Source organism: Myxine glutinosa, chromosome 10 (assembly GCF_964187855.1).
Source record: "Myxine glutinosa chromosome 10, kmMyxGlut1.1, whole genome shotgun sequence".
Taxonomy (NCBI): domain Eukaryota; kingdom Metazoa; phylum Chordata; class Myxini; order Myxiniformes; family Myxinidae; genus Myxine; species Myxine glutinosa.
The window spans coordinates 106,911,561-106,937,239 of NC_136270.1; the positions used below are offsets into that span (position 1 = coordinate 106,911,561).

Consider the following 25,679-nt stretch of genomic DNA (forward strand, 5'->3'; position numbering starts at 1 on the left):
AAGACGTTTTGCATATCAGGTCACATAATTCAACCACCAATTATTTGTGAGGACAAAAGGATGCTCTAACAAGTGCCATTCTACTTTGTTCTCTTTTGCCAAGTGTCGCTCTATGAGTGATTTTTCACTTGTTACTTGGCAAAAAAAAATTTTTTTTTGCAAGTATGTTGATCAGTGATCACTCTGGTTTGTGTGTGTTTGTGTGTCTGTCCGCTCACTTATACTTGCCTACAGGTCACAATTTTAAACCGATCTTCACGAAACTTTAAGCAATGGTAGAGTTCGTGGTCCGACAAAATCCTATATATTTTGGGGTCAAAAGGTCAACATACGCCAAAGGTCAACCACTTTTTTCAAATTTCGAAAATCTTCAATTTTCATCCGATTGACTTGAAATTTGAATAGGATTTTCATATCAGCAAATTGAATTCAACCACCAACTATTTTTGAGATCAGCATCGGCCAAAAGGTCAACATAGGCCAAAGGTCAACAACCATTTCAAATTTCTAAAATCCTCAATTTTCATCTGATTGACTTGAAATTTGAATAGGATATACATGTCGGCGAATTTAATTCAACCACCAACTATTTTTGAGATCAGCATCGGCCAAAAGGTCAACATAGGCCAAAGGTCAACAACCATTTCAAATTTCTAAAATCATCAATTTTCATCCAATTGACTTGAAATTTGAATAGGATTTACATATCGGCGAACTGAATTCAACCACCAACTATTTTTGAGATCAACATAGGCCAAAAGGTCAACATAGGCCAAAGGTCAACCACTTTTTTCAAATTACTAAAATCCTCAATTTTCATCTGATTGACTTGAAATTTGAATAGGATATACATGTCGGTGAATTTAATTCAACCACCATCTATTTTTGAGATCAGCATAGGCCAAACGGTCAACATAGGCCAAAGGTCAACAACCATTTCAAATTTCTAAAATCCTCAATTTTTATCCGATTGACTTGAAATTTGAATAGGATTTACATATCGGGTTACTGAATTGAACCACCAACTATTTTTCAGATCAGTGTAGGCCAAAAGGTCAACGTAGGGCAAAGGTCAACCACTTTTTTTATTTCTAAAATCCTCAATTTTCATCCGATTCACTTAAAATTTGAATGGGATTTACATATCAGCAGACTGAATTCAACCACCAACTATTTATGAGATCAGCATCGGCCAAGAGGTCAACATAGGTCAAAGGGCAACAACAATTTCGAACTTCTAAAATCCTCAATTTTCATCCGATTCACTTGAAATTTGAATGGGATTTTCATATCAGCTAACTGAATTCAACCACCAACTATTTTTGAGATCAGCATCGGCCAAGAGGTCAACATAGGCCAAAGGGCAACAACAATTTCGAATTTCTAAAATCCTCAATTTTCATCCGACTCACTTGAAATTTGAATGGGATTTTCATATCGGCGAACTGAATTCAACCACCAACTCCTGATGAGATCAACATAGGCCAAAAAGTCAACATAGGCCAAAGGTCAACAATAATTTCAAATTTCTAAAATCCTCAATTTTCATCCGATTCACTTGAAATTTGGATGGGATTTACATATCAGCAAACTAAATTCAACCACCAACTATTTTTGAGATCACCATAGGTCAGAGGTCAACAACAATTTCAAATTTCTAAAATCCTCAATTTTCATTCGATTCATTTGAAATTTGAATGGGATTTACATGTCAGTTAACTGAATTCAACCAACAACTATTTTTGAGATCAGCATAGGTCAAGAGGTCATAATAGGCGAAAGGTCAACCACTTTTTTCAAATTTCTAAATGCCTCAATTTTCATCCGATTGACTTGAAATTTGAATTGGATTTTCATGTCAGCTAAGTGGATTCAACCACCAATTATATAAGAGGTCAAAAGGATTCTCTACTGAGTGCCATTCTGCTTTGTTCTCTTTTGCCAAGTGTCGCTCTGAGTGATTTTTCATCTGTTGTCTGTCCGTTTGTGAACAAGATATATCAAAAAGTTGTTGACAGATTCAGACAAAATTTGACAAATTCAGAGATGTAGCGCATGTGACAAGGACGAAATTTGACAGAGATGTAGTGCATGTGACAAGGACGAAATGATTAGATTTAGGTAAATATCTGGATTCGGATCCAGCTACTAGAATTTTTAAAGTGATTCTTCACTATCGGCAGATCGGGTCAAAAGCGATACATAGCAGGATATCTCAAAAAGTTGGCGACGAATTTGGACGTAACTTGGTGTACAGGTTGTTTGTGCGACAAGGACTATTCCATTTTGGTGAAGATCTGAATATGGATTCAGATATGATAATTATTTAATTTTCTAAGTGATTTTTCACCATTGGGAGATAGGGCCAAAAACGATGCATTGCAGGATATCTCAAAAAGTTATGGATGGTGATTCCTGCGATTGATTTTGATTAAATGTGATTCTGTATATTGATTTTCTGGTCTACTCTGAGATACAAAACGTAAACCTTTCACCAGGCGAAGGTATGCTCTCTACTGAGTGCAGTTCTGGTTATGATAAGTTGCAGAAACTGCAACTTATTCTGTAACTTTGCAGACCTAAAACAATTTGTCCTACTGTATATGGCTCACAATTGCTGAGTGCTTGCAATAAGAACATTCATTGGGACCAGTAGGAGACATGTATTGCAAAGAAATTCTCCCTCATGCTATTAATATGTTCTGAAAAGTTTGATATAAAGGTGTTGTGGTCATACAAACTTTAGAGAGCTATCCTTTTCCAAAATACATTTTGAAATAATTTTTAAATAGACATGCACTCCAGGTTATACATCTCTATAATGAAATAGGAAATTGTCCATATATATGATTAAAGCAAAATATAGCTGTGGTTTGTTTAAAAAGTCAAATTAAACATTATGTTTTCTGCCCACTGCCCCATCCTCACTGCAGGACTAGTCATCAAACATATTTCCCTCTCGAACAATAAAGCACACAGTGCTTTATAAACCTTGCAAAAACAACAAACCCAAATGGGAAGAAAGCAGTTAAATGGAATAATGTATTATCTTGGCCATGTTTACATGAGTCACTTTGTGCGAGGCACAATCCAGATTACATTCGTCAACTCTATCATGGTGCAGATCTTTCGCCCACATATTCATACATTAGTGATTAGGCAAACAAATGATGGGTCTTTAGAAGGCTGGACGCCCCATAAAAGCATCTCCTCCTCGTATTGTTGGAAAGATTGAAGGGGATAAAGAAGCACCTGCATGGAAGTGTTTATGAGGAGGGTGGAAGACAAGCATATGTCAGGAAAATAGGGACAGAAAGGATCAAGTCATGTTGTTATTCCAGGACTGAGGTATTAAGGACTCCATTGAATAGTTGCCGAAAGCCAACTAATCTGAACGGGAAGCACTGCTTTTGCAACAAAACTTCAACACCTTGATGGTGCAATGGGATATACAGTCATGTGAAAAAGTAAGTACACCCCATGTAAAGTTTTGACTTTTTCAACATATTTCAACATACAGCTATTTGATCTTCATTTCAACAATATTGATAGATAAAGGTGATATAATATAACAAATATCATGAAACATTTACATTTTGTAGTCCATTGTATAATTTAAACATAAATGCAAATTTCGCATGTGGAAAAAGTAAGTACACCCTTGGCTCTAATAGGTGGTATTGCCCCCTTTGGCAGAAACAACCTCAAGTAGGCGATTCTTAGAACTGTCTACCAGTCTCTGACATCGACTGAGAGAAATTTTTGCCCACTCCTCCATGCAGAATTCTTTCAGCTGTGCGATGTTTGAGGGGTTTCTTGCATGCACAGCTCGTTTCAAATCCCCCCACAACATCTCGATGGGATTTAGATCCGGGCTTTGACTTGGCCATTCCAGAACCCTCTATTTCTTTATTTTCAGCCATTCCTTGGTGGATTTACTGGTATGTTTAGGGTCATTGTCATGTTGCAAGGTCCACCTTCGGTTGATCTTCAACTTTTCGACAGCTGGCCTCACATTATCCTCAAGCACCGTCTGGTACAATGAAGTATTCATAGTGGATTCTATGATGGTGAGCTGCCCAGGCCCTGATGCAGCAAAGCTGCCCCAAACCATAATATTTCCACCACCATGCTTTAGAGTTGGTATCAGGTTCTTGTGGTCAAATGTTGTCTTTGGTTTTCGCCAAACATGTCTTCTGGTGCTGTGGCCAAATAGCTCTACCTTTGACTCATCTGTCCAGAGCACATTGTTCCAGAAGTGCTGGTCTTTGCCCAGTGGTTCATTGGCAAACTTTAGTCTTGCCCTGATGTTCTTTCTGGACAGCAAAGGTTTCCTCCTGGCACACCTCCCATGTAGAACAAATTTGTGCAGCCTCTTTCTAATGGTAGACTCGTGCATTTTGACATCAACAGTGGCAAGAGCTACCTGTAGGTTCCGTGATGACATTCTGGGGTTCTTCGATACTTATTTCAGCATCTTGCGGTCTGCTCTCAGGCTGAACTTGCTGGGGCAGCCTGGCCTGAACAAGTTGGCAGTTGTTTGGAATCTTCTCCACTTGTAGATGATCTTCCGGACAGTCAAATGATTGATTTCAAATTGTTTGAAGATCTTTTTAAATCCCTTCCCAGACTCATAGGCATCTATAACCTTCTTTCTGAAGGCCTCAGAGAGCTCTTTTGATCTAGGCATGGTGACGCCGCACACTTCAACAACAAAGAGCAAACCAAACGAAATGTCTGAGGTTTAAATAAGACAGGTTCCTCCAAGATCCTCTCTAACGATGTTCTAATCATTTGCACCTGAGCTGGTGCACCTGATTCTAATTTTAGGTATTTGAAGTAGTGATAAATGTAGGGGTGTACTTACTTTTTCCACATGCGAAATTTGCATTTATGTTTATTTAAATTATACAATGGACTACAAAATGTAAATGTTTCATGATATTTGTTATATTTTATCACCTTTATCTATCAGTATTGTTGAAATGAAGATCAAATAGCTGTATGTTGAAATATGTTGAAAAAGTCAAAACTTTACATGGGGTGTGCTTACTTTTTTGTGTGACTGTATACATTACCATTTCTGTCCCTCTAGCCAAAGAATGCGGCATAATGCAATCAACAAAACCTACACAAGGTAGGCCCTTCGCTGTTTCAAACCATACCCAGGTTCCTCAATGGCTGCAGATATTTACAAGTAGAACATGAGAAACCAAACGCTACAAGTCCCCATCATCGGCAGAACCGGATTCATCGATTATTATTCTCGTCAGCGATAGCATAGACAAAAACATGCACCGAGACTGCCAAACATGCACCACATGTAATGCCAATACCAATCAACACATAAATATCAAAGGCCCAATCAGTCTCGCCCACAATTGGAATAACCAATCAGCTCTCACCTAATCAATTATCCCCAGCTGTGGATCGCACTTCATAATCACCACTCTGCCCCACTAGTGAAATAAAGCAACCAATAAAAGCTATGCAAGATAAGCCCTTTGCTGTTTCAAAGCCTACCCAGGTTCCTCCACAGCTACGGACATTTAAAGGTAACACATGCGTGTGTAAGGATTGGGTTTTTTTATCCAAATGGTTTTGCGAATAAAAAACGGTATCACTATTGGGATTCATACAGCTGTTACACCCAAACCCCCCTCCCCCCCCCCCCCCCCCCCGTCCCATATACGTACATCACTGATTTGAACCCTCATCACTACCCATATGTAAAAAATAATTATCCCCTTATGTTCATGCCGAACATATCATCGAACCTGTCATATATCACAATCGCCATGCTCTACCTTTACGATTTTCATTCAGTGTGAAACACAAACAAACCGATTGTTAAAACGAACATCAAATATCGAAAGCATCGGCGTTGTTTATCTTCCAACAATATGGTACATACCCAACCCTTGTGGGGAATAATCTAGATTACAGTAGATCTTCCCTCAGTTTTACAAGTAAAACTTACCTCATGAATGTCAGTATTCCTCCAAATTTCTTTGTTTAATGTCATAAACAGCATTAGTGACTGTTTAAAAAGCTAATCATATGGGTTTGTGGTTTATAATATTTTACAAGCCCGGCTACGCCGCTGTTAGAGTTTCGGTCTTGTTTTAGTTATCTTCTATTTTGCTATGCTGTAGATAAATAGCAAGTGCTTGTTAATCTTCTGCAGTAAAGTAGGCAATTAAAGCTGAAAGGTCATTCTCATGAACCGAGAGTCAAAAAGCCCTTCATCAATACAAACCAAAGGTGAGAGTTATCAAATGGTGATCACTTATCACTACAGTAATAGTATTACGGGTTCCTCCCCGATCCCCTGGTCTCGGTAAACCTCCGAACCCCGAGAGGAGCCCCGGCAGAAAAAAAAAACGTTATTCTCTGTGTTAGAAATCAATAGTGAAACCACACCAATGATTATAAATGAACAAATAATCTATCTATAATTCCAGTAATCTCTGTACGTTTGTACGTTTGTTTGTCTGTGACCGCTGTTTCTCGACAACCACGGGTCCGATATACTTTAAACTTGCCAGGTATATTGCTGGGGACCCGAGGATGTGCCTTTTCAAGGTTTCATATTAATCGGACAATTACTTACCGAGCTATGTCCAAAAAACGATTCAACCAATCAGAGAGCAGCGAGCTATCGCGTGTGCCGAACGTGGCGGACACACTCTGCCTCGGATGGCACATTTGAGAGCGTATTCATTTATTTCACGTTTGCAAACTATGTTGGCGCTATGTTGGCGTTAAACTATGTTTTAAAACTAATAAAAACCCCGGGGGGATTGTCACTGTACTCGCAAGCCGTTCGCCGTTCGCTTTGGCGTTGCGAATGGACCAAAACATTTCATGCACCAAACCATTTCATGTAAAGCGTTCGCCGTTCGCTTTGGCGTTGCGAATGGACCAAAACATTTCATGGACCAAACCATTTCATGTAAATAGAGGGGGGGATATAATTTTAGATATAGATATAGTACGGGCATGCCCTAGTATATTGAAAATCACACAGGAATAACGTACAGCAAATGGCAATTAAGAGTGCACTCTATATACCATCAATAAAGTCAAATAACTCACTGCTCCCAGCGAGTGAAAAGGACACTCCTCAATGTCTCTATAACCTTTTCCAAGGCGAATGTGATTCGCCTCAGCGGTCGCTGGAACGATATCCAGTCGAAGCCCGAATCTCGCTCTCCAGTCGATATTCGAATCGCGTACAGTTGACAATGGGGATCGCCCCGCCGAAACTGTACAACGGCCCTTCAGAGGGGCACCTTCACCACTCACTCAGCGAACTGCAACGTAATTGGAGACGAAGCGGTCGCACACACACATCCCCGACAAACGGTAGGATGTTGGGGTGAAGATGACACGAGGCAAAACCTTTGTAGGTGTCCGAAGCGCGGGGTTCAAAATGGCCGACGGCTCTTACTTGAGCCGATGCAACTAGGCGAGGATTCGTCGAAATCTCAGCACCCAAAATCTGACTACGCAGATTTTCCACTCCAGCGATAATTCCTATCGCCGGATGTCCCTTCAAGGAACTCAAAATTCCCTCGCGACTTTCGGTAGACCAGCCTCGCTATGGAGCCTTGACGTCACGCGTCTTCTCCAACTTTGCGCGTGCCGCCTCTTCCTCTTCACCTCCTCGTCTTCCTTCGGTTTGCTGTATCATTTTAAGTTAACCTTTTTAACTTTTAATAACTGTTCATAAACAATAAACCTCTAGAAGACAATAATAGTACATAGAATCAGAAATCTTTCAAGTGGAGGAAAACCCCAAACGGAAGTGACGAATCCGTAACAAATAGATTAATACAATGGACAGACAATATGAAAGGATTTCAAACAGAAAGGCTCAGAATATTCCGATGACAATAAACACCGATGTATTTGCCTTCAATATCATTGGAATCTCCCGCGATGAAGCTGAGTATATGGGCCTATCACTTCGCCATTTCAGACAGGTCTATGGTCTCTCTGTCATCTACCGTTTCCTTTCTGGTATTGCTCCCTCTGCTCTTTCCATGCTTTGTCCCCAACAGGTTTCCGCAGGGCTCGCACGGTCCACCATCAATACTCTTCTGGTGAAAATACCTAAATGCAGGATCACTACTCGCCTCTACTCATTTGTTCCTCTTTTTCCCACCTGTGGAACAAACTTCCACATTCTCTTCAATCGCATTCTTTCCTCCAAGTCTTCAAGACAGCTGTTCACCACCATCTCAGATCGTCCCCAATCCAAAACCTTGATATTTTTCAACCCATATTAAACTCCCTGCCTCACCCCAAGCTCACCTCCTTCCAAATTTCCAGTTTTTCCTTCCTGAGTTTGCTTCTGTATCCATCTTGTCAACCCCATGCGTCCTCAACTACTCCTCATCATTCCTCCCCACATCACTTATTTCTCCATGTCTCCCTCTATTTTGTCCCTCAACCCCCTGCTGTTGGTGTTTCACCCCTCACTCTACTGTTCATTTTGTTCTGTTGCATCCTGATCTTTTCAGTTTTCTCACTCTTCCACGAGCCTTGCCTTTATATGGAAGTATGTAAGGGGTCTCAAAACATAAGTAAAAGTCTTAAAACATGAGCAAAAGTCTCAAAACACAAGTAAAAGTCTCAAAACATGAGTAAAAGTCTCAAAACATGAGTAAAAGTCTCAAAACATGAGTAAAAGTCTCAAAACATGAGTAAAAGTCTCAAAACATGAGTAAAAGTCTCAAAACATAAGTAAAAGTCTCAAAACATGAGTAAAAGTCTCAAAACATAAGTAAAAGTCTCAAAACATGAGTAAAGTCACAAAACATGAGTAACTAGAACGACACTCTTTGATGTCACGACGTCGACCGATATGCCTCCTCCCACATTATTACATCATTATACATACCTGTACCAAGTTTGCTTTAAATCCATTGAGCTGTTCACGAGTTATCACATTTTTACCTGACGTGACCTCTGACCTTTGACCTCGGCACCCTAAAATCGAATCAGTTTATCTTTACATCATTATACATATCTGCACCAAGTTTGAATTAGATCATTTCAGCCGTTCTCAGGTTATAGACCTATTAGAGACTTTGACCTTTGACCTCTTGACTCCAAATTCTCACCAGTTAACCTTTACATCATTATACATATCTGTACCAAGTTTGAACTAGATCACCTCAGCCATTCTCAAGTTATAGACCTATTACAGACCTTGACCTTTGACCCTAAAGTCTAATGAGTTAATCTTTACATCATTATACATACCTGTACCAAGTTTGAATTAGATCACTTCAGCCATTTTCAAGGTATAGATCTATTACAGATTTTGACCTTTGACCTTTGACCCCAACGTCTAATGAGTTAATATTGACATAATTATACGTATCTGTACCAAGTTTGAATTAGATCATTTCAGCCATTCTCAAGTTATAGACCTATAGCAGACTTTGACCTTTGACCTTTGCCCCCAAAATCTAATCAGTTAATCTGCTACATCATTTTACATAAGTGTATCAAATTTGGTCGGAATCCCATCACTGGTTCACAACTTATCGTGGTAACAGTATTTTTTACCTAACATGACTTCTGACCTTTGGCCTTTGGCCTTTGACCTCGTGACTCCAAAATCTAAACAGTTCATCTTTACCTCATTATACATACGTGCACCAAGTTTGACTCAGCTCCCTTCAGCCGTTCTCAAGTTATCGTGGTAACGAAAACCTATCACGGACGGACGGACAGCCGGACAGACAACCTGAAAAGATAATGCCCCCGGCGACTTTGTCGGCGGAGGCTAAAAAGTCTCAAAACAGGAATAATGAAGAGGTGCTCGCGATAAGGAAACTACTATTTGTAATTATGAAAGGACAGCAAAGCAATGATTTATTACTGTAAAATTTTAATTTTCAAAATTGAAAGGTTCAAAGAATATCTGACATGTTCAACACTTAATTCCTTTGTCACATCCACAATGTATTCACTCATCCTATTTATCATCTTAAAAAGGGAAGCAAAACTCAAAACTTCAAAAACTGAGAGTGCCGAGTTTGTTTTTCAATTTGCAATGAAAAATGGCAAGATTTCCCCTCTGCATTATATGAAAAAGTGCATAATTAAACAGCAAATGCAACTTGATGAATGTGCCAATAGCTTCCTTGAGGCAGCGAGACTTGTTTTGTGAGATCCTGATTGGTTATGCAAAGCATACTCATGCCACATGCATTTCACAGCCAATCAGGGACTGCCAACTGCACTACGTGGTGGCATCCTCAACAACAACTACTGGTAAAAATTTACGAAGAGCACTCAATTTTGAGCCTCATCTTGGTTTGGGTCCTGACATAAGAGCATCCCATTACAAACTAGAACGGGACTTGGTAGAGCGCATACACCTCCGCCAGACTGACCAGTTTAGGTGTTGTGTCCCACTGATAGGCAGGATCTGCATCCGGATCTTTACCAAAATGGAATAAATTCGTCCAAGGTCTGCCAACTTTCATCCGAATCCGTCCATAACTTTTTGAGATATTCTGCTCGGAGACACAGACAAGCAGACAGGGCATCACATCTTGGAGTATGGTGTAATTTAGATCTGTCCCTTAAAGTTTATACATCTGTCTTTTTATTTATGTGGTTTAAACCTCATAGAGCCGGAGCTGCAACACAACTCACACAGTCAACACCAGTCAACACCAGTCAACACCAGTCAATTTCAGGCAAATACAATCGCTGACCTTGGGAGAAGTTACATAAAGGGTCCTCTGGGTACCTGTGATGTTATTTTTTCTCTACGCAGTCAGTGCGGTATGAACCACCTTTAGAGACCATTTTCCCTTGCAGAGCGGGGGTTGGCCTTTTTTGGACACCGTGGTCCCCTTTTTGAAGCAATTTTTTTTTATGGCCGGATGCCCTTTTTGGGCAGTGTTTTGCCCCCTTTTTGAAGCATCTTTTTATGCCCTTCCTGCCACCAACCCTGTTAGTCGCCTCTTGCGACACACAGGGCATTGCCAGTGAGTTGGTACTCAATTTGCCAACCTCGGAAGGATGACAGGCTGAGTCAACCCCCCGGTGTTAATTCAGCGATCGACCGGGATTCGAACCCAGGATCCTAGGATCCCAAGCCGGCACCTTAACCGCTAAGCCAACACCAGGCCGAGTCAGTGCGGTATCAAGGACAAATATCTCCCACTCCTCCCCACACCCCTCCATGCCCAAGGGATGCTTACCCTGGGGTTTTTTCCTGTGCTTTACACTCTAAATGCAGAGCATGAAGCTAGGTAACAGCAGGTATACAGTATAACTTTTTAATTCTTTGCTATGACTCGTTCAGCCAAGTTCAGAATTGAGTCGCCGACCTCCCAGATTCAGAGCTCATGCTCTCTGGATATTAAGGATTTTCCAGTTCGTTCCAAAAGAACAGCCTAACTTGGAAGTGTTCTCTGTTATGACAATTGCAAGTTTCCTTTTTTCCATTATCCCGAGTTTAGGTCCCAATTTATGTTGAGGTGTAAACTCTGAAATCTTCAGCTCGGAAGAGGCATTTGTTTAAGAGATTGTAAAAATTATTGAATGCAGTACTCGTGCATTTTCAATGCAGGCTGAATTTGAATCTGCAATCAATAGAATCCAAGCCCAATGAGAATGATGTGTTCAAACATCCCGTTACTATCCTTGTTCCAGGGCAAATGGAACAACTGGTTGAGGGTGATTCCTCGCACCCGAGCCGGCTCATTCGCACGTGGTGCAAAGGTGCAGCTGTACATGGCCAGGAGCAGCCCTCAACTGCGGATTATTGATGGTGGATCTGGCTACCTGTGTCAGATGGAACCTGTTGCTCATTTTGGTCTTGGTGAGGTTGCACTTTACTCAAATAACATGACTTCTTTCCCTTTGTATTTAAAGGTAGGGAAGATAAATCAGTGACACTGAAAATGCACAATTGTGCAGCATGCAGACAAAGGTGCAGTCAAATTAAATGAAGATTAATATATTAATACATTGTTTTTTATCGTGGTAAAAGCCATCCACATCTTAATTGCACAAAGCAGTGTTGCAGAAGAGGTGTGTTGAGAATGATATTTGAAGGAAAGCAAGGAAGTAAATAGGTAGGATGGAGCAAAGGTACGGTAGTGTCGGAGGAAAAGAAAGAAAAAACATGGAGGAAATAAATCTGTTTGAAAGGGTAATGGATTTGGGGGAAGTGGGAGGTGCAGCAAAGGTTCCACCATTTTGCATATGCAATAGGTACATGACCTCTAAGCTTATAAGTAGATGTAAATCAGGAGAGGGTAGTATATATATTGAAGAAATTTATTTAAAATAAATATTAAACTGCAGATCTCAAAGATTTGAGAGTTTATTGTACTTGACACCATGAATTGCAATTTATAGATCGAGGATTTTCATTTAGCTTTACTGACTGTTAGACAATGGCGAAGCAAACAGTTTGAAGGTAGAGGGCTTATCTTAAGATATTTCATAAATCTTCATTAATCTTCTTGCTCGAAAGTAAAAAAGACCTTCTCTGATGATACGTGCAAAGGGTCGAGATTATTATGCCAACAGGTTTGCGTTGAATGGATGAAATGTGTTTATGAGAGTGGGAATTGCAGGTAATTAATAGTTCACGTTTTAATATTCCCATCACTGGAGTCACAATTGAGCACTCGGCTCAAAAGGATGCGAAATGTACGCTCAGCGACTTCAATGCCAGCCTACGTTTAAGTTTTTTTTCCCCCAAACGTCAAATATCCACCATTTTGATTTTATGTAACAAATATATGTCATTGATGTTAGAGATGGTGAATAAATTGCTGTCATAAAGTTTCATATGTTAAAATATTGTTTTTGGGTTCTCATGTTTGAACAATTATTTGCTTTGAGACTCAAATTAAGTCCACCAGCGAAGGTGGGCGAAGGTTATGTTTTCACTTCACCCCCTGTGTGTTTGTCTGTCTGTTTGTTTGTGAACAGGATGTCTCAAAAAGTTGGAGACGGATATGGACGAGATTTTTTTATTTTTTATTTTTTTTGCATACAGAATCGAGGCTCATGTAAGAGCTAACACGTTGAACATGAAAACATACACAGACACATAAAACATACAATAAAGGGAGTGGAAGACAAGAGGGGGAGAGAGAGGGAAGCACACAAGCACAACAGTAGAGAAGAAGGACGTCGGTAGATCTGTGGAAGGGGGAGGGATGGGGGAGGAGGGAGGAGTACATGGAATAAAGCAAATGAAAACTACTGGGAATTTTACGACTGGGAGGTTCAGGAAAGAAGTTGGGGATTGAAAGAGGTGGATTTGGGGTGTTTTAACGGGGTAGAAAAGATCAAGGTTTTGGATGGGGGAAGATAACAGATGGTGGTGAACAGCTGTTTTAAAGACCTGGAGGGAGGAGTGGGATTGAAGAGAGTGAGGGAGTTTGTTCCAGAGGTGGGGGAAAAGACGAATGAAGGAGTGAAGGTGAGCAGAGAGTATTGATCTTGGCAGTTTCACCAGAAGAGGGTTGCTGGCAGATCTTGTGCGACCTGTAGGAGTATTTGAGGGACAGAGCACAGCGAGAGCTGGGGGAGCAAGGCCGGAGAGTCGTCGGTAAAAGACAGAAAGACCACTTCCTGCCTGCAGTGAGAGAGAGAAAGGCCCTCAGAATCAGCTTCATCGCAGGAGATTCCAATGATTCTGAACGCTGTGGTTTCAACCACGAGAAGACAAGCTAGGTGTGAGGCAGGAGCACCAGCCCAGAGGGGAGAGCAGTATTCCATTGAGCTGCGGATGAAAGCCTTGTATGTGGTGAGGAGCTCAGAAGTGCCAAGGAAGGACTTCGCACGACGGAGGATGCCCAGTCGGCGACTGGCTTTGGAGGCCAGCTTGGAAATGTGGTTTTCCCAGGAAAGATCATGGCAGATAGTGAGACCCAAAAACTTGAGTGACAGAACTTCTTGGAGAGGATTATTCAGAAAGTGGATGGGAGGGTTGCCTAGACGGTCTTTTCGGGGAGACAAAGTGAGATTGTGAGATTTCTCAGGATTGAAAGACATGTTCCACTTGTTTGCCCAGTCTGTGATTTTGTCCAGGTCTGCAGAGTGAGGAGGCTGCAGACTGCCGATCTGAGATATGAGGAATGGAACGGCAGAGAGTGGAGTCATCCACAAAGAGGTAGTGAGGATTTTACAGAGAGTCAGAGAGATCATTGATGAAGACCAGAAAAAGCACAGTGCCCAGAACACTGCCTTGGGGAACTCCAGCCTGAACAGGAAGGGGAGATGAGAGAAACCCATTGAGGGCCACACGTTGACTGTGACCAGAGAGAAAGTCCGCAAGCCATGTGTGGAGGTTTCCATGGATACCATACGAGGAGAGTTTGTTTAGCAGGGCGTGGTGCCAGACCGTATCGAAGGCACGAGATATTTCAATGGAGACAGCTCTGATTTCCTGTTTGGCATTGGTGAGGTTAGAGTATGTGACAAGGATTAAATTATTAGATTTTGGTGAAAATCCGGATCCGAATACTAGAATTTTAAAGTGAATCTTCACCATTAAGTGATCAGGGCAAAAACTATATAAATAGCACGATATGTCAAAAAGTTGTGGACGGCTTCGGACGAAATTTGTCAGAGATGTAGCGTATGTGACAAGGATGAAATGATTAGATGTTGGTGAAGATCCGGATTCGGATCCGGCTACTATAATTTTTTCAGTGATTCTTCATCATTGGGAGATGGGGCCAAAAACGATACATAGCAGGATATCTCAAAAAGTTGTGGATTGATTTGGACGAAACTTGGTGACATGTTGGGTGTGTGACAAGGAAGATTTGCGTAGATTTTGGTGAAGATTCGAATCCGCATCCAGATCAGGGAATGTTTTAAGTGATTCTTCACCGTTGAGTGATCGGGCTAAAACCAATATATAGCACGATGTCTCAAAAAGTTCTGGACCAATGTGGACAAACCTTGATGGATGAGTTAGTTAGGTGACAAGAACAAGCCGATTAGATTTTGGTTCCGGTCCGAATCCAGACCTGGCCTATCAGTGGGATACAAAACGCAAACTGTTGAGTCTGGCAGAGGTGTGCGCTCTACCAAGTGGAATGTCATTCTAGTTTGAAATGTAATTGTTTCTTTCTCATCAATGACAATGCGGTGATTGCTTTGTGTTTGCATGTAATGGACATTGCTCACAGGTAGTTTCTCAGTTTCGTGGTCGTTATGGCAGGTCAAGATGTAGGAACTCATGTCAAAGTGACCTGGCCAGATGGAGTTTCATTTTCCCGAAGCCTCGGCCCAGAGGAGATGAATTCGCTGATCCAGATTCCATACCCTGTTCACGGTGCTGAGCCAGTCCGCGACCGGAGCGGCGCACAGGTAAATAGAATATTGGGAATGGAATTGTACATATTGAAAAACCTCGCAATGCAATTTACTGTGGGAAAGATGCGCATTGTTTCCATAGTAGAATGTAGCAAAATGTGATGTCGGTGAAGTTCTATAAAACAGTGAATTACTTTTTCATTAAAATTCCCTTCTTTGATTTTCACAAAATTTTCACAAAAATTTTTTTTCACAATTTTCACAAAAAATAAACTTCACAAAAGTTTATTTTTCATTCCTACCCAGAGATGCCTGGGTCTCTCAGACGTAGCATACTCTCCTTGAACTGTCCAGTCTGGGCCGAATATAAGCTGTTATTTTGCAGACCTGACTGGCATGTGCCTTTGAATTTGCTTATGAATGTCGAATACCTGCCAAAGAAAGTAAATCCTTGTGTTCCAGTACCCCAGACAAATTTTAAATTACTGCCCTAATCCATCAGGGGACTGTATCAGTGGCATCGCCCAAACCTAGCAATGATGCAACCAGCAGCCACAGCCTGCATACGAAATAATAGGTAGAAAGCATCGGAAAATGCAAAGCCCATCCGCATCCGTTTGTATTCAGACGTCGTCTTCCGTATGCTCAAATAACAAAAACAATTTTAAAAAATGCAAAATGAAAATTGATGATTTATGCAACCTTGACCTTTGAGCTTTTGATCTAAAAAAACAACAACAACCGGCTTCTAGCTTTTGATTGGTGAACCAACTCAGTGACCCGATATGCAAATTCTTTAAACTTCAGGTCAATCAGATGAAAATTGATGATTTCATGTGATGCTGACCTTTGACCTTTTGACAAAACTATAAATTTGTCTTCTCCATATTCTCATAATGAAGCTTTGTTAAAAATTTGATGACAAAACTAAAATGGTAAATTGACATTTCATGTAAATTGGATGAACATTGATTATTTTATTTGATGCTGACCTTTGACCTTTTGACAAAACCATAGATTTGTCTTCTCTATATTCTCATAATAAAGCTTTGTTAAAAATTTGATGACAAAACTCAAATGGTAAATTGAAATTTCATGTCAATCAGATGAACATTGATGATTTTATGTGATGCTGACCTTTGACCTTTTGACCTTTTGAAAAAAATATTTATTTGCCTTCTCATTGTTATCATAATAAAGGTTTGGTGAAAATTTGATGACAAAAGCTCAAATGGTAAAAACGTTACGGCCCTACACACACACAGACACACACACACACACACACACACACACACACACACACACACACACACACACATACACACCCACACACACACACACACACACACACACCCAGACACACACACACACACAGACACACACACACACACACACACACACACACACATACACACCCACACACACACGCAGACACACACAGACACAGACACACACACACATACACACACACACACACACACACACACAGACACACACACAGAGAGACACACACACACACACACACATACACACACACACACACACACACAGACACACACACACACAGAGACACACACACACATACACACACACATACACACCCACACACACACAGACACACACACACAGACACACACACACAGACACACACACACACACAGAGACACACACACACACACAGATGTGATCGCAATTCCCCTCTCTCGCTGCGCAGGGGACGGGCTAATTCCAATGAGCTCGGTGAAAATTTATAATACGTCTTGAGTTAACAGGACCAGCTGTGATCACTAATGTCCTTTGAATAGCATCAGCAGTTAATGTTCACCATAAGAGTTCAGCCACACTGAGATGAAAGTACAATGTGTGCTGTGTCTCTTATTTGTACACCTTAATATATTCATTGGGAGTGTCAAAATAACACATGGGGATGTAATAGAGAGTCGAGGTTGGAAATCTTGCCTTGCTGCAGCCCACATTGCTAACGTGTGCTCTATTTAGTCTTAATAACTTTGAATGCATTACAAATATTCAGAGTAAAGACATCCCACTAATCTTCAGAGATGCACAAGAACAAGCTAAAAGTACACCATGACATCACAGCTATAAAATTTCGACAATAAATGTGTTTTCCATCCTCTGGTGTCCCATATGTAGCAAATCTTTATATAATTAAGTGTGTGTAAAATTTAACAAAGGGATGAAAATATGGATGTCTGTGAAACCCAAATGCACACATATGTGTGCACACACACACAAACACACACACACACTCACATACACGTGCACACACATACACTCACATGCACGTGCACACACACACACACACATACATACATACACGCACACTCACATGCACGCACACACTCGCATGCACGCACACACACACATACACACATACATACCCACACACTCATATGCATGCACACACACACACATACACACACACATACACACACACATACACACACACATGCACTCACACACACACACACACATACACACACACGTGCACACACACACATACACTCACATGCACGTGCACACACACACACACACAAACACACACAAACACACACAAACACACACACACAGTCACATACACGTGCACACACATACACTCACATGCATGCGCACACACACAAACATACATACATACACACACACTCACATGCACGCATACACTCGCATGCACGCACACACACACATACATACCCACACACACACACACCCAGACACACACACACATACACACACATACACACACTCACATGCACGTGCACACAAACACATACACTCACATGCACGCACACACATTCACTTGCATGCACACACACACACACACACACACACACTCACATGCACACTCACATGCATGCACACACACATATAAACACATACATACCCATTACCCACACACTCATATGCATGCACACACACATACACACACACATACACACACACACATACACACACACACACACACACAATTTAAAATTGAGTGAATACCTCATCGTGAGATGCAAATGTATTCTTTCACAGTGCGGTGAAGGTTTCGCAGAAGATGAAAGCGGGATTTGTGTTGGTAATATCCTCTGATTATACATCTGCACTAGTAAATCCCATTATAATTCACCACGTGCACGACATTGCATTTTACCCTTTGAAGTTATTTATTTCATAGCATGGCATCAGGTGTTCAAAACGTTCTACAAACGACTCACAATATTCTGAAGACCCGTCAAAAAAGGATAGCGACGCACACATAGTATAATATATAATTTCATTTTTCTTACTAATTCTACATAATAATAGACGCAAAATATATAACCTTTTTCATCTTGGAATATTGTGAGTAGCTCATTTGTAGAACTTTGTGAGAACCCACATGTCTCCATGAACTTTGTCCGACAATATTAATATAAATAATGCAGTTTTGGAGCCAGTGAACAGGCAAATTGGTTATATCATCCCATTTAATATTTCTGACATATTCTTGACTTAATGGTATGTCATGGTGAATGTATCCATTTGGATTTATGAATTGTTTTTAGGGAATGTACAATGATAAGCTTTTTTTGGTTGGAGATGGAGGGTGGTGCTCCCCCTCAAAGTCATGATGGAACCTTTTAATATCAATATCTGGTGTGTGCTCCCCATCCGTCACCTCCATCAGCCCAAATGGCATCTCTGCAGACTCTATCCGAGATAAAGCAGAACGTCTTAACTCTGTGTTTGCCTCCAAATCTGATGCATTCCATTTTGTTGCGTCCGCATCTTACCCCTTTGTACCCACTGTCTACAGGACTGTGTGTCATTGTCACCCGAGAGGGTATAGAGAATGACCTGTCCAGTTTGGACCCAGCTTTGGCGACAGGTCCAGATGGCAACGGTGCCCATATTCTCAAATCCTGCTCTGCTGATCTTACTCATCATCTGTCTGCCCTCTTCAGGCTGTACTTCCTTGTCTGTCTCCAATCTGCCTGGAATTCAGCATACATCAGTCTGCTCCACAATAAGTTTGTAAAAACAGATTCTTTTAACTACAGACCAGCACGCTTACTTCCAATTACAAGCAAAACAAGAAAGAGCAATCAGAGATTGCAGACCCACACCAGGACGTGTTTTTAGTGTTTTTTACGGCTTTTTTGTTAAAACAAATTGGCGACCGAACCACGTGACAGATGACGTCATCATTCTTTTTTTTTTCAACACCAATTTATCCCTCGATGACGCTCAAGAAATTTCATCTTGATCGGATGCAGTTTTCTACTTGTTGAATTATGACGTCATAATGGAGCCACCTATGGCATCATCATTAACTTATGTTAGTCTCCATGGAGAGTTCTTTACAATGATCCATGTGGAATTTTTTCTATACAGTGCTTTTGGAGATATAGAGGTGCAAAGTTTTTCGGTTTTTGCAAGATGGCGCCCATACCATGTGACATATGAAGTCATAATTATCATTAAATAATTCTACAGGAGGAGGTGCGGTGCACCTATGGTGAAAATTTCCTGTCAATCGGACCAACGGTTGTTTATTCTGTGCGAACAAACAAACAAACTCGAATGTATTCATAGTATACTTACCTTGCGCGTCAACTTGGTGTGAGCCAACTCTTCTGTTTTTTAACGTTTCTTTTTTTTGTCTAATATGGCTGCCAGACCACGTGAGCGATGACATCATAAATGTATATTCTCTAAATAATTGTTGCATAGATCATGCTCAATAAATTTCAAACTGATCAGACTAAGTGTTGTCCCTGTCGAATTATGATGTCATAATTATGGCACCAATGACGTCATCGTTAACAACACCTATTTCCCATATGGAGTTATTTACAATGAGCCACGTTTCAATTTTTTCCATAGAGCGGTTTTGGAGTTATGGAGGTGCAACGTTTTTCGTTTTTTCCAAGATGGCGCCTGTAACGCATGACCTATGACATCATGATTATCATTAAAATATTCTAAAGGAGGAGGTGCTCCTATGGTGAAAATTTCATGTCCATCAGACCAACAGTTGCTGAAAGTTTTAAAATAATGTTCGGATGGATAAGGGTTGTATTTGTAGAATTATGACGTCATAACGAAGGCACCGATGACATCATCATTAACATATTGTTACGGACGTGGTTTAGATGTTATTTACCGAGCGGTGGTATTGCCGCGACCGAACAGTTATTCCCCGACTAGACCCCGATTCCACCCAGACGTTGACCAAATCGCGCTATGCCAAATCAATGATAGAAAGGACACGACGACTGGGAAAGAGGAAACGACGCAAGGGGTACAGTTCTCAAGACCTCCGGAGGAGGGTATAATTACAGTGGTGGAGAAAAGGGGTAGATTACAAGGCAGTGAGGTAAAGACACAGAAGAGATGGGCACTTAATTACCGTCTTATCTTAACCCAGACAGACCACAGACAAACGGAACAAGGCTGACTTACACAGGGATTGATGGCAGGAAGGGACAGGTAGGTCGATAGCACAAGGTGCACCTTGGCTCGGGGACAGGATAAAGCACGGTCCAGAAGATGCGGGGAGGTCTCACAGCGCTCGAAGGGGACGTCTTTCTTTCTCCAAGCTCGGCGCGCATCTGACGTCACCTCCCTCTCCCTGCGCATGCTCAGCGGGGAGTGACACGCCCTCGGCTGGTTGGCTCCGCCCCACTGGGGTCGGTCCGCCGCTTCCATTGGGTGCGGGGGTTACCGGGCTCCGCCCTTGACGAGGAGCTGACAGGGAGCCCCTATTTGGTAACCCCGTCGAGCACATGTTCGATGGCGGCTCGTTGGGAAGGCCTGGTGCCCTCCCAACACCCCCTACCAACCAAGCCGGAGTGAGGACGCGCACTCCCTGCGCTCGTTGTCGTTGTTGTTGTTGTTGTTGTTGAACTGTGAGGAAGAGCTGCGGGGAGGTATTGGGAGGTCCTAAACTTCCTAACGGTGCCATACAATCACATTCTGGTGCAACGAAGGGTCAGAATTAATGGAAACGAGTCCTTAACTGACATAGACTAAGAATAACTAGCAAGATGTCCTATAGTTGTCTTACATGAGATGCGGTGAACCTGGGCACGACATTTAATGTGGGAAATAGGGGGAGGTCGGGTCTACAGAGTGTTGTTTACAGAAAATGGGACTAGGGAATGGGGGATTGGGGATAGTTGGGAAGTATTGAGGAAATAGGGGAATATTTACAAGCGGATATGGATGGATGCAAATCCCATATCCGCAACATTCCACCCTCCTCTACCTCGGGGCGTCCCGACCCGATAAATTTTAACCTACTTTAGTGTGGCACTCAGATGTAGTTCCCTCTACTATTAACTCAACCCTGAGTGCGACAGTTTTACAGATGTTCACAAATGAGTAAATATGTCCCCCTGCGACGTTGCACCCTTCTCCTAACAGAAACACACCCACAGGATAACCGAATCGCGGAAAGCATCCTCAAACTAAACATACAGCCGGTAGGGAGCATTATTTATACAACACTGATATTTACACTACGATCCAGGACCTGTTCTTTGAGGAACACATGCAGATGTTATGCATAGGGAGAGCACGCATGCCAGCATCGATACACCAACCCACGAGTGCCCTGTGGCCCTACGGCCTTTAATAATGTGCAGAGCACCCCGTCCAAGCACCACAAGCACCATCCCATTACGCACAGTCAGCACCATCCGGTGCACCAATAAAGTGTTCATAAAAAAGGCACAATTAAGTGTCCATGGTCACCGGTGGTGTCGCAGCCGGCCGATGTTCTGCCGCTGGTCTTGCCTTCATGGAGTGCACTTGGCCTTCTGGCTTCTTTAGAAATAAAGAAAGGCGCCAACCGCGTCCATTTCTGAATTGTGGCCGTCAGGGGGGCCAACTAAAAGTGGTTCACCTGTATGGCATAGGTGCCACGTTGACCCAGAGGTCCATCCACGGGTGGTGCTTGACCGCAAAAGAACTGCGGTCCATTGTGGGCGGCCACAAAAATTGCGGTCCATATGGTGTATCGATCCAGGCAGCAAGCAGCGGAAGTACAGGCCCACAACTGCGGAGCCAGCACCTCTCTCTCCTCTCTCTCTGCCCCAAAGCCAGATCCTCGGAGGTGGGAGACAAAAGAAGACAAGTGAGTAAGGTGGTAAGGGCGCAAAAGTGCATGCAATACAAGGTAATGCACACTGAGGGCACATGGGAACCAGGTGAGACAGGTACGTTCCTACCGTACGCCCCCCCCCCCCCACCAGGTAACCTACATTGCCCCTCCCTTACCCCTTACTGTATCCACAAAACACAACACTACCCATAAACATCTACTTTACACATCAACAAACGTCCCTACTGTCTTCCCCGTTCCTCCCATAAACCAAATTCGTCTTCTCTCCCTCCTAACCAATCAAATTTGCCATTTCCAACTCTCATCAAAATCTGCCATCTCCAACTCAACATCAAAATCTGCCATCACCAATTCATCATCAGTCCCTCCTAAGGAGGGAGAGATGGAATCACCCCAATGTCTTATCCACGTCGTGATGCGTCTCACAAATCCAAACAGCAATTCTCATTTCCTGCAACACAAAACAAAGAAAACACAGGTGTGGAGTCATCATCATCACCTCAGGTAAGTGGCTGCGTATGGTGCGACAGGTTCATCAATCCTAACTATTTCCTAAATGACTTTAACAACTTTACATTACCCGGGGTCTTTCTCCTGCCAAACCATTGGCCCTCATTACTCTATGTGGTTCGAAGAACCAAAATCCCATTGACCATCTGTGGTGCACACCATCAATTTGGGTCTCACTCCCCGATTCAACACTCGGTGCCCCCGCACAATTTCGGTGGCTGGGTCGTGTGACGCTCCCCGCTCACTATCAGCCCTCATTTGCTCACTCTGAGCATCCATCCGGTTCCCCATTACACCCATCATTCTGCTTTCCATTTCTTCGCTATTCTTGTCCATAAGGGCCTTCATTTGTATAAAAAAAAGGTTCAAATCCACCAGCGGCGCTGCTACGGTCGTGGGCGCGGTCGCCGTAGCCATGTGCGAGGCGCCATTTTGCGCGCCCGTAACCTCGTGCGCGAGGACGCCATTTTGCGAACCTGCCGCCCTCACTGCTTCGCTCTCCTCATGTCCCTCAATTTGGTCCTGGATCGACCCTGCCTCACTCTCCTCTACCGGAACCCAGCCGTCTTGATCTCCCATAGCGCGACTTTCAAAATTCGGGTTTTTTTTGTAAAACAAAATCAAATTTCGGTGACTTGTAATTTTGAGCGCGTTAAGTGCGCTTCGGGTCCGTATCTCACTCCCAGACACCAATTGTTGCAGTAATAACACAATTGGTGTCCAAAATTTGGGCTAAATAAATTTAGTCCCAGGTTCGAATCCCACTTCTGACACCAATTGTTACGGACGCGGTTTAGATGTTATTTACCGAGTGGTGGTATTGCCGTGACCGAACAGTTATTCCCCGACTAGACCCCGATTCCACCCAGACGTTGACCAAATCGCTCTATGCCAAATCAATGATAGAAAGGACACGACGACTGGGAAAGAGGAAACGACGCAAGGGGTACAGTTCTCAAGACCTCCGGAGGAGGGTATAATTACAGTGGTGGAGAAAAGGGGTAGATTAAAAGGCAGTGAGGTAAAGACACATAAGAGATGGGCACTTAATTACCGTCTTATCTTAACCCAGACAGACCACAGACAAACGGAACAAGGCTGACTTACACAGGGATTGATGGCAGGAAGGGACAGGTAGGTCGATAGCACAAGGTGCACCTTGGCTCGGGGACAGGATAAAGCACGGTCCAGAAGATGCGGGGAGGTCTCACAGCGCTCGAAGGGGACGTCTTTCTTTCTCCAAGCTCGGCGCGCATCTGACGTCACCTCCCTCTCCCTGCGCATGCTCAGCGGGGAGTGACACGCCCTCGGCTGGTTGGCTCCGCCCCACTGGGGCCGGTCCGCCGCTTCCATTGGGTGCGGGGGTTACCGGGCTCCGCCCTTGACGAGGAGCTGACAGGGAGCCCCTATTTGGTAACCCCGTCGAGCACATGTTCGATGGCGGCTCGTTGGGAAGGCCTGGTGCCCTCCCAACACCCCCTACCAACCAAGCCGGAGTGAGGACGCGCACTCCCTGCGCTCGTTGTCGTTGTCGTTGTTGTTGTTGTTGTTGTTGTTGTTGAACTGTGAGGAAGAGCTGCGGGGAGGTATTGGGAGGTCCTAATCTTCCTAACGGTGCCATACAATCACATTCTGGTGCAACGAAGGGTCAGAATTAATGGAAACGAGTCCTTAACTGACATAGACTAAGAATAACTAGCAAGATGTCCTATAGTTGTCTTACATGAGATGCGGTGAACCTGGGCACGACATTTAATGGGGGAAATAGGGGGAGGTCGGGTCTACAGAGTGTTGTTTACAGAAAATGGGACGAGGGAATGGGGGATTGGGGATAGTTGGGAAGTATTGAGGAAATAGGGGAATATTTACAAGCGGATATGGATGGATGCAAATCCCATATCCGCAACAATATATTATTCCCCATGGGGAGTCGGTGACAATGAGCCAGGTCTCAATTTTTTTCCATGGAGTGGTTTCAGAGATATATAGGTGCGAAGTTTTTCCAAGATGGCGCCTGTACCACGTGACCTATGACATCATAGTAATCATTGAAATATTGTACAGGAGGAGGCCTTCCTATGGTGAAAATTTCGTGTCAATTTTGCCAACGGTTGCCGAGAAAATGAATTTTTAAAATGCAGACATGGCACACACTTTACTTTACTGAAATGCAGACACGTACGTACGTACGTAACTGAATGCTTAACCCCGCTTTTTGCTTCGCGAACGCAGGGTAACAAGAAGATGTCATGCAGAGCACAATACTTGCAAAATCTACCCCTTCCCCCTCCGAAAAAGGTTGCAATTGATCCAGAAAATTGTCCATTTCATCAAGATCAAAATTGACGATCTTGATCAAAGCTCAGGTCAATAGGATGAAAAGTGACGATTTTTAGATGAAAACTGATGATTTTAGAAGTTTGACCTTGAGTTGACCTTTGATCTTTTGACCTTAAAATAGTTGGTTTCCCAATTCAGTGAGGCACAATGCAAATGCTGTTAAATTTTCAAGTCAATTGGATGAAAATTGATGATTTTGGGTTTGACCTTGAGTTGACCTTTTGACCTCAAAAAAGTATGTTTCCCAATTTAGTGACTCAATGTGAAAATGCTGTTAAATTTTCAAGTAAATCGGATGAATATTGAAGATTTTTCAGATGAACATTGATGATTTTGGAAGTTTTACCTTGGGTTGACTGTTTGACCTCAAAAATAGTTGGTTTCCCAATTC

General features: G+C 42.5%; 1 protein-coding gene across 1 annotated transcript in view; it reads left to right on the top strand.

Annotated features, from left to right (window-relative positions):
* Nucleotides 1-25,679, top strand: part of LOC137433879 (cartilage acidic protein 1) — a 354,284-nt gene that overhangs the window by 321,263 nt on the left and 7,342 nt on the right. The window contains exons 11-13 of the mRNA XM_068126319.2: nt 11,689-11,857; nt 15,230-15,378; nt 18,364-18,406. Of these exons, the coding sequence (XP_067982420.2) occupies nt 11,689-11,857; nt 15,230-15,378; nt 18,364-18,406 (361 nt within the window). The remainder of the gene's footprint in view (nt 1-11,688; nt 11,858-15,229; nt 15,379-18,363; nt 18,407-25,679) is intronic.